The sequence below is a fragment of the Miscanthus floridulus genome, chromosome 4 (assembly GCF_019320115.1).
Source record: "Miscanthus floridulus cultivar M001 chromosome 4, ASM1932011v1, whole genome shotgun sequence".
In the NCBI taxonomy this organism is placed as follows: Eukaryota; Viridiplantae; Streptophyta; class Magnoliopsida; order Poales; family Poaceae; genus Miscanthus; species Miscanthus floridulus.
In genome coordinates, this window is record NC_089583.1 from 106,995,323 (window position 1) to 107,012,685 (window position 17,363).

Sequence of the window (17,363 nt, forward strand, 5' to 3'; positions counted from 1 at the left end):
GTCGACCATGCCGCCACAGTGACGAGCTACAGGGCTTGGCATACCGCCTCCTCTCACAAAACGCCACATAGAGAACACATGTATCGCCCCTGTCCCCCCTTCAACTATAAAAGGGAGTGACCAAGGCCATTTCTAGGAGAGGCGCAGAGAGACGCACAGATAGACTCACGTAGACTCACACACACACACACGCTCCAGCGACGCTCAACACTCTTTAATACGCCCGCTCCCTCATGGCAAGAGACCAACATCTCAAGCAACCCACGCCGCTCCACGCAGAGACCTAGGACAAGCTCCCTCTCTCGCCCAGCTTGTAAACCCCTACTACAAGCACTTTGGTGCAAGGAATACAAGATTGCTCTCTCAGACTGGACGTAGGGCACCTATTGCCCGAACTAGTATAAATCTTGTGTCTCTTTGCATCACCATCTGGGATTAGGGGCACGCAGTACACTTTCACTAGTCGGTTGAGGGCCCGCCGGTCCAAAACACCGACAATGACATTCTACTCACTAGTAGTGATGTTAATCTGTCATTAGAGAAGAAGAAGTTTTGTCCTCAAGTTTCAATGTGAATGATCTTGGTGAAGCGTCATTGGTTCTAGGAATCAAAATTCACTAAGATAGAAGAAAATAGGGTACTAGGACAATCGCAAAGACATACTTAGAAAAGATTCTAGAGAAATAAAGTATGCATGCGAGTAAACCTACGCATGCTCCTATAGTCAAGGGTAATAGATTTAAGAACTTTAAGTGTTTTAGAAACCGATATGAGATCGATCAAATGAATATGGTTCCATATGCTTCAGCTGTTGGAAGCTTGATGTGTGCACAAGTACAAGTAAGAACTTACCCTGACATAGTTTATGTATCCAGAATATTTTGGCAGAAGTCCCGTTTAGATATAGATCACTAGAATAGAGTTGAGAATGTCTTGCAATTTTGCAAAGTATCATAGGCCTCATGCTGACTAAGAAAGAATAAGTACTCTCAAATAGTTGAGGGTACAAATGTTAAGTCATGGCGAGATGTGTAGTGAAATCCACAGTAGTTGCTAACACTCGCAGTTGAAGTATTATTGTGAAAAAACTCCAAAGAAACAGTTGTGGTGTCACTAGTGATGCATACCATAGTATAGCTTGACATGATGCTTAAGGAACAAGCAAAATGTGTTAAGGGAATTTGCACCCGGATTTAATAATGGTAGACAATAGCAATAACCATTTAAAGTAAGTTAACTCCTAAGACAACAGGTCAAGTGTGCTGTCAAACACATTGACACTAAGTTATATGTTGTAAAGGAGAAAATCCAGAATTATTTTGAAAGCATTGAGCATATAAGTATCAAGCAAGTACTTGCGGATCCGCTTACCAAAGGCTAAGCACTCAGTGCGTTCAGAGAATACACGAACGACATGGGTTTACAAGAAAGCCTATGATTTTTAGATACTAAGGGCCTAGTTGAGTATCTGTTTCCAAACAGAGAGGTGCATTATAGCTGTTAAATCTAATAGCAACTGACCATGACGATGAGGCATGCTCTATGCACTGATGTGTGATGGAATGAAAAAAAAGAAAGTTAAGTTTAAGTCATAAGGTGAGATAAGGGGGAGAATGTTAGGTTGATCTCCACCAATTGACCCAACGGCCAATTGATCCCTTAATCCATGCCCTGATCGGGGGCGCTCAGCCTTTCTACTGGCTGATGGGCCCCCATCATGCAGCGCCATAAAAGGATGGTGGGGGCTAGGGCACAGGACATGAGGTTCACTGGTAGCTGTCAGTCCCACCCCGAAGTTTCTAACCCTAGTCCGATATAAAGGGGTGATGTGAGCGATGGGAAGCGCCATCGCCTTCGACCGCCATCACTGCACCACACCTGCACTGCTACGACATTGACGGTGACGTCACCTCGGCGCCATGGCTGCAACTGCCTTAGGGTATAGTTGGCCAATGGGCCAGCACGACACGCGCGTGCCTCCCGTGCCGTGCCCCTTCGGGTATCGTGCCTAGCCTTCGGCCCAAGCACGGTCCTACGGGCCGAAATCTGGGCCGTGCTGGCCTGATAAGCATGGCCAAATTTGCGGGCCGTGCCAGCCTATGGCCCGGTGCCATTAAAGCACCTCAAACTGCTTCTCTCATCCAACACTTCTCCATTTTCACAATCACAATTCATTCACATTTCAGTATTTCATATTCACAAGTAATAACCTGATCACAGTCACAGATTCTCAATTCTAAGTTTCTAACAAAAGCCACCAAAGGAGACAAGGGAATTAAAATAATTGAGCTATTTGTGCAATGCTGCCTCATTAAAAACCTTTCTAAATAAAACTCATCCTTGTGAGAAACCCTAGAAAGAGAAAAAGAGTGTAACACAGCTCTTAATAAGTCTTCCATCATTGTTCAAAGGTCCCAAGTCACACTGTCACAGTCACAAATTACAGATACAAAATAGAGATAATAGATTAATTACTAGCAGCCCTAGATGTACCAGCCCCAGATGAACCAGTCCCAGCCCCAGATGAACCAGCAGCCCCATCTGCATCATCATCGAGGTACAGATTCTTGAAGGAGTCCTTCAGCTCTTGGTTGTCAACAGCATGTTGTAATCTGCTTTCTTCCAACTCCCAATCCTTTATGCAGGCCAGCATCTCCATAGTTTCAGGCAATAGGCGTCGTCGCCACTCTTCAATTATCCTTCCTGTCAAGCTAAAACATGATTACAAAGAGACAGTAGAAACAGAAACAGACATAATATCTCTAGCCATTATAGATAGGATTGGATAGGTTAGTTTGTGGTCACGTCATCAGAGAAGTAAATTAAAATCATCCTCATAATTTCTCATTAGCAGTAGAAGCATATGAAAATAAAGTGGGGGCAAAGGCAGAGGAAGTGTCTAGTGCCAGCATTAGATCTAGCAGACAAAGTATGCTTACACATTTTACAGGTAGCTTTAGTGTAAATTTTTCTATCATTCACAGTCTCATAGATCTCATCAAAATTAGCCCTCACAACAAATTTACGCTTACCAACACCAGGTCCAGAAGAGGTACCAGTACCAGTAACGGATGGAGTTGAGCCGTTGGAGCAGACCGGGGTCCCAGTCACCGTCGCCCCTTCACCACCGTCGCCGTCCAGACCGAACAAGGCAGCAGCGTCCTCTTAGGTGTCGTCGTCGTCCTCAGGTGCCAGGCCTACCGTGATGAGATTGTCATTGCCGGTGAGCAGCCAGACGATCTCGTCATCAGCACCAGCCATGGCGCCCTCGACCGCGGAGGGCTCTCAAGCATCGTTCCTCAACGGTGCGTGGGACCATCTTGGTCGCTCTATGCCACAGCTAGAGGACGACGCATCGGCTACCGACCTACGTAAAGACATGGTGGAGGAGGAAAACAATATATCAGAATAGATCAATCATCATTCATCAATGGAAGAAGAGGAGGGTTAGGGGGGTTAGGGTTAGGGTTGTACTTACGCAACCGGAGCCCGGTGTCGGAGAAGACGAGGGCCACCCAGAGAAGACGACACATCGGTTAGAAGGACGGTGAGCGGTGGAGGAGGGACAGACGGAGACACGAACTCACATAATCACCGAGATCTAGAGGAAAGATAGGGATAGGGAGAAGGAAGAGGTGGAGAGGGAGTAGGGAGGGGATCAGGTAGGAGGAGTAGGGAGCTGCTCACCGACGGCAGGCGGATCATCGAGGTCACCTCACCGGAGTCGGGGATGACGGAGCCGAGACTGCGAGGGCGAGACCGCGAGAGCGAGGTGAGAGCGAGACGAGAGCGGCGCGGCGGGATGAAATGAAATGAGCTAGGGTTCGGGGTGTGAGGGAGAGCCACCGTGGCGTGCGCTTATATTTGAGGGGGGGCGGGGACGGTGGGCCGCGCTGGGCCTTGGGGAGGGGAGGAGTGAGGAGGGGGAGGGGGAGGCCGCGACCGTCGCAGGTCGGGCCGTGCCGGGCCAGCCTACGGGCCTGAGCAGCGGCCCAGGCATGGCTTGCTCCCTCGGGTCGGGCCAGTCTTGACCCGCTGACCATCGGGCCGTACCGTGCTTGGTCTGGGCCAAAATTGCGTGTTTCGTGTTGTGCTGTCGTGTCTCAGACTATATGGACATTTATATCCTAAGACGAGGTATATCACCCAGTCTTCTATCTAAACTAAGGCCTTGTTTAGATCGCTGTTAGGAATCAGTATTAGGAACTGTAACACTTTCGTTTGTATTTGATAATTATTGTCCAATCATGGCCTAACTAGGCTTAAAAGATTCGTCTTGTAATTCACAATCAAACTGTGTAATTAGTTATTTTTTTTATCTATATTTAATACTCCATGCATGTGTCCAAAAATTTAATGTGATAAAGAGATAGTGAAAAAACTTAGAATCTAAACAAGGCCTAAGTATTATCCACCTATCTACGTCCAGAAGTTGTATCAGCTGTGTCATCCAGGACATAAAGAAGCCGTCCTTATGGCGGGCCATACCGCATTGGTGCATCACGAAGAGCAGGAACCGTGATATGATATTCAGTCAGCATTAGAGAATCTGGAACTGAACATGGCACATCATCTTGCCATGCATTCCGAGCCATTTATGATGACTCGACGCATCAGAATACTGGAGTGCATGCAGTATAGGACCAAGACAGGGTGTCGTCTTTGTCCTTCAACAGTTCAACTTCAAGTGCTGATGTGTGCTACCGTAGCCATGCATGCGGCGCCACATGAAAGCAGCATATGTTCTCTCTGCCCCCAGATGCGCGCTGCGGTTCACGCCCTTCTCTTCATATTCATTCATACTAGCTACGTTTGTGGACATCAGCTCTTGGTGCTGACCGAAAGGCTAGCTAAGCTTTTGTCTTTTATTAGATCGCGACGGTGTGAAAAATATGGAGCAGCATGCTCGTTTGGCACCGCTTGGCGCATATAGTTTTTTTTAATTCCTCAGAACTGGTATTACAATGTAGCATTTGAACGTACCACGTACACGCGCGACACACACCACGTACTAAGGTGCGCGCTAGACCTAGAACCTTATACTACCACACATACAGTGTTTGTATACGCCAACAAGATATTTACGAAGACTTGTCTTCGTGCGATGGGTGTGTCGCCTTCCTTTGTGGACCATAGGCACCTGAAGTACCTGCAATGAGAAACTGGGGAAAACCCTAGACACCAGCGTCGAGCAGGACTCAAAAGCTAGCGGGTAGGAAGGCAGTCACCTGCCCCTGCCTATATAGCTTTGTAGATTTGTTGACATGGTAGGCCGGTAGGGGAAAATCGCAAACAGTTTTGTGTTGTTGGGGCCAGAAGATTGTGCTACTATTTTTTTTTGGAATGGTCGGCAAAAGCTTTGCCGAAAATATATTAGTAGGAGAAAAATAAACAAGTTACACACTTATTTACAGCTTAGCAGAAAACAGGACATTAAAATAAAACACTACGCAAATGTTTTTTTTTTACAATAGAGTAACCGGGAGATACACTATCTTCAATAAACATGTTGAAAACTTGCAAAAGCTATTGCATTCTGTTAGATGTCTTCCTTGATTAGGTAGGCTACATCCATCGGTTGCAGCTGCTTGTGTTGAAAAATTCTTCGGTTCCTTTCCTTGCAAACATTCCACCAGAAAATAAGTTAAAATTCCGTCGAAATCCTTTCTTATGGACTTTTCAAATTTGCTTCTCCATTTTCGCCAACACTTGTACACAGATCCTTGCAAATCTACTTGGAGTCAGATTCCACCAGCCACTTATAATCTCCCAGACTCTCTTGGTGTATGGACAGTCTTTGCACAAGTGTCGTGGGCTTTCATGTTCGATGTTGCATAGTTTACACACCGGGTCGCTTGGCCATCCCTTCTTTTTGTAGGTTATCCGCTGTCAGAATTTTACCATGTAACAAGGTCCATGCGAAGAACCTACATTTTGGCTCCGCTTTTGCTTTCCAAATAGCGCTAATCCTCAATTTGTTGTAATCACCCACGAATTGGATCCTATAGGCACTTTTAGCAGTGTATTCACCGTTTGTTGTCCATCTCCGAGTTATCTCATCCTCATTCTGTGGAATCCTGTAGGTATTTGCCAATCTCTCCCATAATTCCACATATTCCTTGATTTCCTGCACCGATTGGATAGGCAGTACATGTTTCACGCACCTATTGTTGTTGAGTGCATCCTGTACTGAAATTTTCTTTCTTATTGCCGTCTTGAAGAGGCTTGGTGCAATGTTTCTTGGTGATTCTCCATTTAGCCAAGGTAGTGTTTAGTTTCCAAAATTTTGCAAAATTTTTCAAGATTCCCCGTCACATCGAATCTTTGGACGCATGCATGAAGCATTAAATATAAATAAAAAATAAAACTAATTACATAGTTTAAACGAAATTCACGAGACGAATCTTTTAAGCCTAATTAGACTATGATTGGACACTAATTACTAAATAACCATAAAAATGCTACATAACCATTTTCTAATAAATTTCGCGAACTAACCAAGGCAAGCTGAAAACCAAAAACTCGCCATATCTCCTTTTCCAACTGTGACCACTGTGGATGCATAAAAAAGGTCTCTGTCAATCATGTCACAAGGGATGCCATTCCAGTCCATGTCCTCTCCTTCGCAAAACGTCTGCTCCCTCCGTCCAAAAAGACCGCACTTCTACGGTTTGAAATTTGTCCAACAAAAAAACGCTCATGTAGCTAACAGGGTAAAGGTAGCAGGGGTACAGAATCCACCAACGTTGACACGTATCCACATCTCACGTAAAAGAAAGACACCATGGCCATAAAAAATCCAAAAGACATATAGGCAGACATGTGGACGCTCACCCTTCCATACGTTTTAACCCTAGCTATGAATACGTACCTGCTAAACAGAGCTGCAAAGGGAGGCCGTCAGCCATTTCCAGGAGCATTTTCGTCATTTGCCAACTACATTGGTTCCCGAGCCTAGTCCTACAATTGCAATATTTTTGGGACGGAGGGAGTAGGTCTAAGATGCCTAAGCCCCCTTCCTCTTTCGGTTGGCAGGTGATCGGCCATTTTACTAGACAATGCCCTCCGCTTACCTTTTCGGGTTCTTCTCCTTTCCAAAGGAAAGCTCCCCGGATTCAGTCAATTTTTTTGATTAAGCATTTATGTAGTGGGAATACAGTCAGCGGATAAATAGGTTGCGACGATAGCACCGCTCTTACCAGAGTTTCACGGCCTGCCTTAGTGAAGAACCTTCCTTTCCATCCTGGAAGCCTTGATCCTATTTTTTCTGAGAGGTTGGAGTTCCACTTTCCTGAGTTTCCTTGTGTGTAAGGGCAGTCCTAGGTATTTTCCAGGGAAGGCTGCAATCTTTCCGGGAGAACGCGTTAAGATGTCTTCTAGATTTAGGTCCCCGCATTGAATCGGGAAGACCTCCGTTTTGGTCATGTTAATCTTTAGCCCCAAACATTTGCCAAAGAAGTCAAGAATGTTTGTCAAAGCTTGCAGTACTATTGCTTCTGGCCTAGCAAAAATTCCGGCGTCATCAGCATATAAGGAACATCGTAGATGCGCTGCTTTTGGTAACACTGGTTTCAAAATTCCTCTGTTAGCTGCCGTCTCTATAATTCTGTGCAGGGGGTCAGTAGCTAGGATGAACAGCATAGGGGATAATGGATCCCCCTGTCGCTGTCCTCTGGCGTGCTTTACTTGACTGCATAGCTCTTCGTTGACTTGTTCGGGCTGGCCGGAAAAACGGCCGATGCTGATGTTGATGCTGATTTGTTGTGAGAGAAAAACACTATTATTTCGCTGAAATAATACGGCTGATAAATTCAAGCGAACAGGGTGCGCTCGACTTGTCTGTGTGGGAGGTAGCAGCGCAGGCTGTGCAGGGAGTGGAAGGTCTGAAGACAGATAAGGTAAAGGGCCAACGTTTTCGACCTCAGCCACGGAGCTCAATCGGCGTCCAAGAAGGCGGCGAACTGGCTGGCAGTGAGCAGTTAAATTTCCGCATGCTGACAGCACTAGATGGAGGTGGCTGGCTGCCATTTTCTGTCTCACTTGCAGGCAGACCGAAATTGCAAGCTGTTGGAGAAGTACTGATGCTGTTGGATCTTGGATGCAGCATGATGCCCATACAGACTCCTCTGATTACTTGTTCCCCCTTCCTGGTGCTGTATAGTATTAAACAGCAAAATGATACATAGAATGCCACAAATGCTCTTTCAGACGATGAGATACTTCCTCGTTCGGCTTACCTTATAATCCGTACTATTCAGCTGGTTTTTTCATCGAAACAGTGTTTTTATCTCACAATAATTTAGCCAGAACACTGTTTTTCAGCAAATTCAGTCAAGTTTCAGCAAGCCGCACGGGGCCACTGACATGTGTATTTTTTTTTCGAACAAACAAATGTTCAGCGAGTGTATGGTACCTGCCTGTAGCAAGATCTGCATGCCTCACTGGTCGCCGGATCTCGAAGAGGACACAACCGAGCCTGCACTGCTCCATGCATGAGCGTGACAGCATACGAGTGCAGTACGAAAAACATCAGACGGAAACTCATCGCAACTGCCTCACTGGTCATGTATATGTGCGTAGTTGTCAATTCTTTCGGCCATTCCGAAATGAACAAATCTTTTGTATCTACCTTACTTTGATGGTTAGAGAAATTTTACAATGGTTGGAAAAAATATAGACCATCCATAAAGCGAGATTGAACGGTGTAAGCATATGAGGTACCAATGTGAAAGTACTAAAATAGTAGTAACGGTACCAAAGTAGATAGAACCGGTACCAAAATTCATGGGCCAGTTCCCAAACTTTTATTTTACTTAATTTTTTCGGTTAAGGGTAAATCCATAATTGCCATCTGTTCTTGGAAGGTAATCTCCAGTTGTCCCATCGCGCTTGCTCGGAGCTCCCGGTCCGCCGCTGCCGCGCCGACGGCCGCTGCTTGCGCCGCTGCCGCAACCGCTCCAGCCTCTCACGTCTCACCTCATCCTGCTGACCGCAGGCTCGCCGTCCGCATCCGCCCTGCCACAGCCCACATCACCGGACGGGTCCCCCACCCCTAACGCTCTCCCTGCTGCCAGCACGCGCATGCTTCGGCGGCCGCATGGTGGCGCAGCAGCCGACGCGCCACGACGTAATGCCGGCCCCCGGCCCCCGCACACCTGCAATGCTCCGCCAGGAACGCCATAAAGATGAAACATGCGCATCCTGGGAAGTCTGGCCGCGAAAAACTACCAGCAACAAAAAGATCCGGCCAACTACCAACTGCGCCTCGCACAGAGAAAAAAAAAATATGCAGCTGTTGACAGTTGTTGCCTTGTTGGGGCGAGCAGAATGAGGCTGCGGCGGCGGGGTTGCCGGGGCAAGCGTACGGGCGCCGGCACGCCGCGGCGGCTGCGTCTGCACCGAGCGGGACAAGCCCCAGGACACCTCGTCCCTAGCAGCTAGCGTTATAAGGCAAAAAGGTCGATTACCATCATGTCCTAAACAACAGTAATTATTTTTTATAAATAATCTTTCACAACTAAATGTCCAAAAAATAGGAAAAACAAAAGTACCAGGAAGAGCTCTTATGGTTATCATAAACATATAAATCATCTCTACCCAACCTATATATCATAAACCTCTTCGAACCTGATTTTTAGTTAGTTAAGCTCAGGTTCTGTACTGAAATCGATAACTTCGAACACTCCCAGGTGAAAACTACCTCGAAAGCCACGCGCTTGTGGTTCATTTTTTGTGCCACCTTTGACGTCAACAGCCACCATTTTCATATCTAAAGATATTGGGAGATGCCGGCAATAGTACATAGAGGTAAAATAGACCTTTTTCCCATCCTTCATTTGTGTGAAATGGGCCGCCTGGGCCCTGGGCTGATTCCAAAGGTCTCAGCTGTCGAAAGCTACAAATACAGATTCGTTTTGAAAGCAGAGCTCTTGTGCCAACAATTGTTATCGCGTTGAATCGAATCAAATTGTTGCTAGCCGGCAAGATGTAAACCAAACTTAATTAGCAAGCAAAAGCACCCAGTGAGATCGATGAGATTAATAATCAGCTAAACCCACCATCTTGCCGGAGATACTGCGCCGATGCCTGGCCATCCTCCCAGCCAGAACGCCGCCACGGAACCTGGAGCAACTACCGCCAGGACCGCGACGTACGCGGACGCGATGACAGTGATCACGGGCACAAGCAGGACGAAGAGCAGGTAGGGCCTCTTGCTCCACCGCCCCATGATCCCGAGCGCGAACGGGTAGAGCAGCAGCAGGACCCACACGTTGAACAGCAGCCCGCTCGCCGCGCCGGCGACCTGCGCGAACGACCACCAGAAGGCGGCCGCCCTCCCAACCGCCGCGCCAATGGCCACGACGTTCACGGCGATCACCAGCACGGTCGGCACCAGCAGCGGCGCCCACTGCACCTCGTACAGCTCCGCAAACCTCTCCCTCGCGGCGGCGCCGCCGCTCGCGGACACCGGCTTTGACGTCAGCTTGAACGGCAAGCCCTTGAGGCCGACGAGCCTGAGCAGGCTGTGCAGCACCGCCGCCGGGTACACGCCCGTCGCGCCGATCATGTAGAACTGCTCGTTGCGGCACCAGTCCAGCAGCGTGAGCCCCGCCCACTTGATCTCCACCATGCCGCTCACCTCCATCATGGCGATGCCGACGAACAGGTAGAGCGCGTAGGTCTGGAACGGTTTTTGTATGTAGAACTCGCCGTCGCCGGAGAGCCACATCAGCGGGAGGAGGTCGTAGACAAAGATGAAGGCCGCCGAGATCGGGTAGGCCGTCATGTTGGCGTAGGCGACGCGCTGCATCGGGTAGAGCCGCCGGCCGGCTAGGAGCGGGCTGTTGCGGGAGAAGAACATGTCCAGGGAGCCCCCCGACCAGCGCAGGATCTGGTGGAGGCGCTCCGTGAGGTTGATCGGCGCCGTGCCGCGGAACGCGTCAGGCTCCATGGCGCAGTACATGGACCGCCACCCCTTCCGGTGCAGCCGGAAGCCGGTCACCACGTCCTCCGTCGCGATGTTGTACACCCACCCGACGCCATTGCCCCACTCCGTCCCGTCCTCGTACGCGCAGGTCGCTACGTCGGCCAGCTCCGCCACGAGCCGCTCCTCGTCGAGCGACGCCGGCGGCGTGAGGGTCCGTTCCTGGTGCGCGGCCAGTGTCACAGAGTTGATGAACGGCATGGAGTTGCCGAACTGCCTGCGGGCGCTGTCCACGAGCTTGGAGACGCCGTCGGGCTGCCACCGGGGTGGGTCGGCGCCGTAGAGCGCGACGCGCCGGAACATGCAGCCGGTGCCGACGTAGGAAGGCCCCTGGATGCCGTTGAGGCCGAGGGAGGTGGCGTCGAAGAAGACGCGGTTGTGGTTGCAGTACCGGTCCGTGGGGTCGACGTCGTCGAAGCGCTGCGGGAACTGCACGAAGGCGGTGTCGTCGCCGTGGCGGCGGTCGAGCATGAAGCACAAGGCGGCGCGGAACGCACCCGAGTTGTTGATGTAGTGGTCGCAGTCGAAGTTGATGATGAAGGGCGCGTTGGAGAGCAGCGCCGAGACGCGCAGCTGCACGTTCATGGCGCCGGCCTTCTTCTGGTGGTCGTACCCCGGTCGCTTTTCCCGCGCGATGTACACTAGAATCGGGAGGAGCACGTCGACGGCGCTAAAGTCGAGGTGGCTAAAGGAGCTCGCCTGCGTGCCATGCTGAGGCTCGTCGCCGGGATGGTTCAAAATAACCTGTGTCAGAGCAGCACATACAATTCGTTACTACTAATATTTCCCAAGTACTCAAATCCAATATGGCAGTTTGATCCTCATTCTCATCTGCAAACTACCATGTGCTACCTGAACAATGGCGGCGTGCTGTCCTTTCTTGTGGTTTTCAGCCGGCTCAATCCAAGTGCCAGGCCAATGCGTCCCATCGGCCATGTACGTCGCTTGGGCACCACCTCGTTTCGCGTCGTCACGGTGGTTTACCTCCGCCGGCCTCTGGGGAATGACGGTGAACAGCGCATCCACCCGAGCCTTGAACTCCTCGTACTCCTGGCGAATGCGCCGACGGTCGCCGACGAACTCGCCCGGCGCGTCCCCAGCGTAGGGCGCGTCCGCCTTCGCCGCGAAGTAGCTCTCGGGTGCCCTCGGCTCGACGCAGTGCTTCCGGCAGAACGGCGTCCAGAGCGCGGCGAACCTCGCGGTCTCGAGCAGCGCCTCGTAGTGGACGAGCGACCCGCCGTCGTCGGAGAAGTACGTCGCGTGCCTGTCCACTGGGTAGTCCGTGGCGAGGATGGACAGGACGGAGTTCATGGTGCACAGCACGGGCTCGTCCACGGGGTCCACGGTGTTGATGAACACGTCGACGCCCGGGAGCTGGCTGGAGCTGCCACCGCCGCTGGGAGTGGGAGGATCGAAGTGTTGGTTGAGGAGCGCGAGGTTGGGGACGCGCCGGATGGGGTTGAGCTTGGAGGCCTGGTTCAGCAGCCAGTTGACGGCGAACCAGAAGTCGCCGACCACCGTGACCCACCAGAGGACCATGCTGTCCGAGTCCCGGTGCCTCAAACGCCAGATGAAAAACTGGACGACGACAACCAATCTGGCCAAGGCCAGCAACCTGTTTAACGGGAATGGGAAAAAATAAAGAATATTAGAAGATGAAAGTGTATTTAAATTTTTGTTGTTTTTGGTCAATTTCTAAGGGTCAGATAAAACTGAACAACTCTCGTTGATTAAAGTACCGAGATACAGTGGCAAAACCTCCTATACTTTTTTTAGATGAAAATCTCCTATACTCTTTGGTAGGGGTGAAAGTGGTGCGGATGGTTCTCCGCTCCACTCCGATCTAAATCTGAATTTTAAGGATACAGAGAAAAAAAATTAATATCCAATTGAGGATATATGGATCACCCGAACTGATTGTGTGCGGATGCGAAGTAGGATATGGAATCACCAAAATCCGGAGGACATGGATCATCCACAAATTCTATATGGATTATCCTATGTTTAGAATAGGATATTTAATAATTTCTCAAACTAGACTAATACCTAGGGGAATTCTGGATGTAACAAAAGTTTGTTGGTTGAGAACTCTTGGTTTGTGACGTCGTTGCTTGACGTTATAAATTTTGAATTAAGATCTTACTTGCTGTTATTACTATTGGCGAATACTTATCATCTGTGAGCCAAGATAACTTGTTAAGTGTTATAATTGTGTTGGTGTGATAGCCACAACATGGAAATGCAATATATGATTTTGTCTACTACATGTTACTGACTCTTTACAAATTATTTCTTGAAGTATAAAATTCATACCTGATCCGTTTTCTGTACTAGTTCTGACATCCGAAAAAATCCATATTTTCATTGGCATTCGAGTATTATCTGCTCCGATCCGAATCCGACAAAGAAAAATAGATTATGGATGAGAAAGGCATTATCCGCTCCGCCAATTAATTTTCATCCCTACTTTTAGGCTTTAGCAAAACTGGTATGACTCTCAACGCTAGTTTTTAAAGCCGGTTGTGGCGCAGATTTTGAACTTGGAAGTCCTGTGGAAATCGATCCGGCTAAGCTTGGTCCAGAACAATAAAAATCATTTTTATTTTACATACACTACAGAATGGTGGACGCCTCAACTCAAATTGGGCCAGATTTCGCTGGCCCAACAAAGTTACCCCGCGAGTCCGAGACTGATTTTTCAGGTCCGAAAGAAATGGGGCCTTTTTGTCGGCTTGGTCCACAAAATGCTTAAACTCACGGTACTAGTGAACCAACGTTCCCTAAAAAATCAACGTTGACCAGGAGTCCTTCGGGATAAATATACGACCCGAAAGTGTGCGAGATAAAGTATTTATTTAAGCCAGGTTCAAAGATTAAACATTTTAGATAATTTATATCTTAAATGGAATCGTTAAACACAACTGCCCAACAATAATATAATATGTATTTTTATTGGAGGCAGATACTCATTTAGAGCCTACTTGGTTGGCTTCCAATTTTTGTCCAACAAAAATTATGGCAAGCCAAAAATATTAATGATCAATTGGTTCATTCCCAAAGAATTAACACATTAGTTTTGGCCGGTTTGTAGAAACTTCTTAAATTGCATAAAAGAGAGAAAAATGCTTTCTACCGTTGTTATGATATTTTTCTACCGTTGTTAGAGCACCTCCGAGAGACTCTCCATATCCTTTCTAAATGATAGGAATAGATATTTTGGTGAAAACTACACTCCAACAACTTTTCTAAATGGTCATCCAAATATAGCCATCTTCTATTCCAGATTTTTCGCTAGTCAAAAACAGAAGACGAGAATGGTTCTGTAGAGTGCGCATGTGATATAGAAAAACTGTTGGTGAGTGCAAAAATATAGAAGTGATTTTTGTGCAAATGGCTCCTCTAATGATGATTTAGAGAGTGAGATTTAGAAAGGCTGTTGGAGGTGCTCTTATGGCACTCAACCAACGGTAATGCTCGCCCATGGATGTCCGTCCGTCTGAACGCAGCTCCCAAGGCATACGCAGCGGACCGGCCCTCCATCTCTCTAAAAAAATCCCCACTCCGCCTCACAATGCACATGCCCGAGTTGAAAAAGGCATTACCAAGTCCCAAGCAACGACTCCGCCATTGTGTAACGAAAACTCTTTCTTTTCTTAACGAAGCACGTGCAGCGCACGCTTTCGAAAAAAGAAAAAAAGTTTTCTAAAATCATAAAGATTCAAGCCCCCTTTGACACGGCTCATCCAAAATGGCTTCACCGGTGAAGCCAAAGCCGGTGAAGCCAGAAAAACTGGCTTTTCCTGGCTTCTAGTTCATTTTAACCCCGGCTTATAAAACGGCTTCACGCTACAGTGCCTCGATTTGCGTAAAATAGATGAAGCCGAAGCCGACATAAGCCGTGCCAAAGAGACCTTCAGTATTGGTAGATGCGGGTTTGTGGTATTCAGCCTATTTATTTGCTTCGGCGCAGCGGATCCTGATCAATATGTGCATGGTATGGTGCTGTAGGAGTAGCTGTTGGCCTGGTGCAGTTGCAATTGCAAATCTGTCGCTGAAATCGATGGGCCTGTTTATGGTGCCCATCATTCACCTTCGTACATGACCCCATTTGAAAGATTAAAAGGTATCTGTCGCTGAAATAAACAAATCTACCCTGCGCGTACGGTCCAGTGACTTCAGAGGCAATCACGTATTCACCTGCAACGCGTCGTCCTTTTGCACTTTTCTCCACACGTACTACGCACCTTGTCAATGTCTCACGCGCGGCTGTATGCAACCGGAGACCCAACCCAAATTTAAAATAGATTTCTGATATAATATTTATAGTCTTTAATAAAGTATCTATATATAAATATATTTTGGATATTAAAAGAGATATAATCTATATCTGAATATCCTCTCTTCTGAAGATCTATTTATAGAAATGATTGTTTTTTTTAGATTTTATGGTTAGAGAAGATAAAAATATGTATTAAATCATTTATCTGTAGCGCTATTTAAAGAATAAATAGATCTTGTATTTTGGGTCGTCTTCTTTGAAGACGGTTTAAAACGACTTTATCATAGCCCGTGTTTAGTTTCAAAATAACTTCCTAAAAAGTGCTACAGTACCCATCACATTGAATCTTGCGATACGTGCATGGAGCATTAAATGTGGACGAAAAAAAACTAATTACACAGTTTGGTGGGAAATTGCGAGGCGAACGTTTTGAGCCTAATTAGTCCATGATTGAACACTAAGTGCCAAATAAAAACGAAAGTGCTACAGTAGCCGGATTCTAAAATTCCCTCCAACTAAACACGCGCATAGTGCTGTTTTGTAAGGCCTTTGGGTCACTGCGAGTAACATGCCGTCCATTTTTTTTTTGATAAATGTCAGCTGACACCAATAGTTAGTACTAGTTCTGAATCACTACACTTCAGTTCTTGGGTAGTGTTTAGTTCCCAAAATTTTTCAAGATTTTTTATCACATCGAATTTTTGGACGCATGCATGAAGCATTAAATATAAATAAAAAATAAAACTAATTACACAATTTAGACGAAATTTACGAGACGAATCTTTTAAGCCTAATTAGACTATGATTGGACACTAATTGTCAAATAACAACGAAAGTGCTACAGTTCTATTTTCTAAAAAAAATTTGCCAACTAAACACTACCTTCAAAAATAAATGTCGTTTCCGACCGGAGGCATGTGCAAGGAAAAGTTACTTGTCTGAACGCCATGTATCAGTCTGTTTGGCCAGACTGATACTATCGTATATGATCGTGGATTATTACTGTTAACTGATTTAATGTAAAAGAAAAATACTGTTCTGACTGAAAAGTTACGATAGTTTACGACGAAGCGAACAGACTGATACTCCTAAACTTGCATCTTACTTAGCTACTTGCAGAGATCAATCCACATTCTGCAAACATCTTTAGCAACATGGGAAGAAAATAATGCACATTACTGCCTTTGAAATTACTAATTACCTTTTCCGATTAACCAAATCATCGATATTTCAAGTGTGAATGAATCTGACGAAACTCCTCATAGCTTTATTACAAAACTACCAATAAATAATATTAGGCCCATAACGCACCTGTAAGTTTGCAGGACGATCCCTTTAACCTTGAACGTCCGGTACAGCAGCGGCCGGCGGCAGTCCTTGCCGCCGTGTTCCTCCTCCGCCGCCACCTCCTCCTCGTCGTCGACGGGCACCCAGTACTTCTTCTTGTCCTTGCTGATGGCGCCGGCCCGCCCCGTGCCGTCGCCGTTGGCCAGCAGCGGGTCGGCGACACCGCAATTTCCAGCTGCCGGCGAGAGCATGCCTTCCATGACCTGGTGTGTGGACTGCTCCTACTACTAGCGCGCTAGCTAGCTTACCTCCCAAGTCCTAAACCCTGAGCTCTACCTCTACGAGTCTACTTATACAACTGCTGGTTGGTTTGGTGTTTTAGAAAAATAGTGTTTAAATCGTGGATTATAAGCCACAAACGAATTAGCTGCTGAAGCGGTGCGTTCGAGGAGCGCTTCGACGCAGTGTGCGGCGCACGGATCGGAGGGAAGTACGAGGCACTCACTCATCATTTTACACGCAGAGCCGCAGAGCGAAACACGTGAGCAGACTTCACTGGTTCTTTAGTATGGTTTGACCCTCTCATATATACTTGTTTGCAGCTCATAGAATTAGCCCCTCGGCCCCCTTCCAATGCCCATCTGCTTATGCTTATGGATCAGCTGTAGTTTAGATGCAAGATAGAAGCTTAAACCAAACTTAGCCCGGGTTTAGTTGGATGAAGTTTGGAATTTAGGCTACTGTAGCACTTTTGTTTTTATTTGGCAATTAGTGTTTAATCATGGACTAATTAGGCTTAAAACGTTTGTCTCG

The 17,363-nt window shown here is 47.4% G+C and overlaps 1 protein-coding gene across 1 annotated transcript; it reads right to left on the reverse strand.

Annotated features, from left to right (window-relative positions):
• Positions 1 to 10,048: 10,048 nt before the first annotated feature.
• On the reverse strand, positions 10,049 to 16,801 carry LOC136549032 (probable mixed-linked glucan synthase 9). Its single transcript, XM_066540347.1, has 3 exons — positions 16,575 to 16,801; positions 11,837 to 12,599; positions 10,049 to 11,728 (listed from the first exon to the last, which is right to left on the reverse strand). Exons 1-3 carry the CDS (start codon positions 16,799 to 16,801, stop codon positions 10,049 to 10,051), a joined length of 2,670 nt encoding a protein of 889 aa, XP_066396444.1.
• Positions 16,802 to 17,363: the final 562 nt, after the last annotated feature.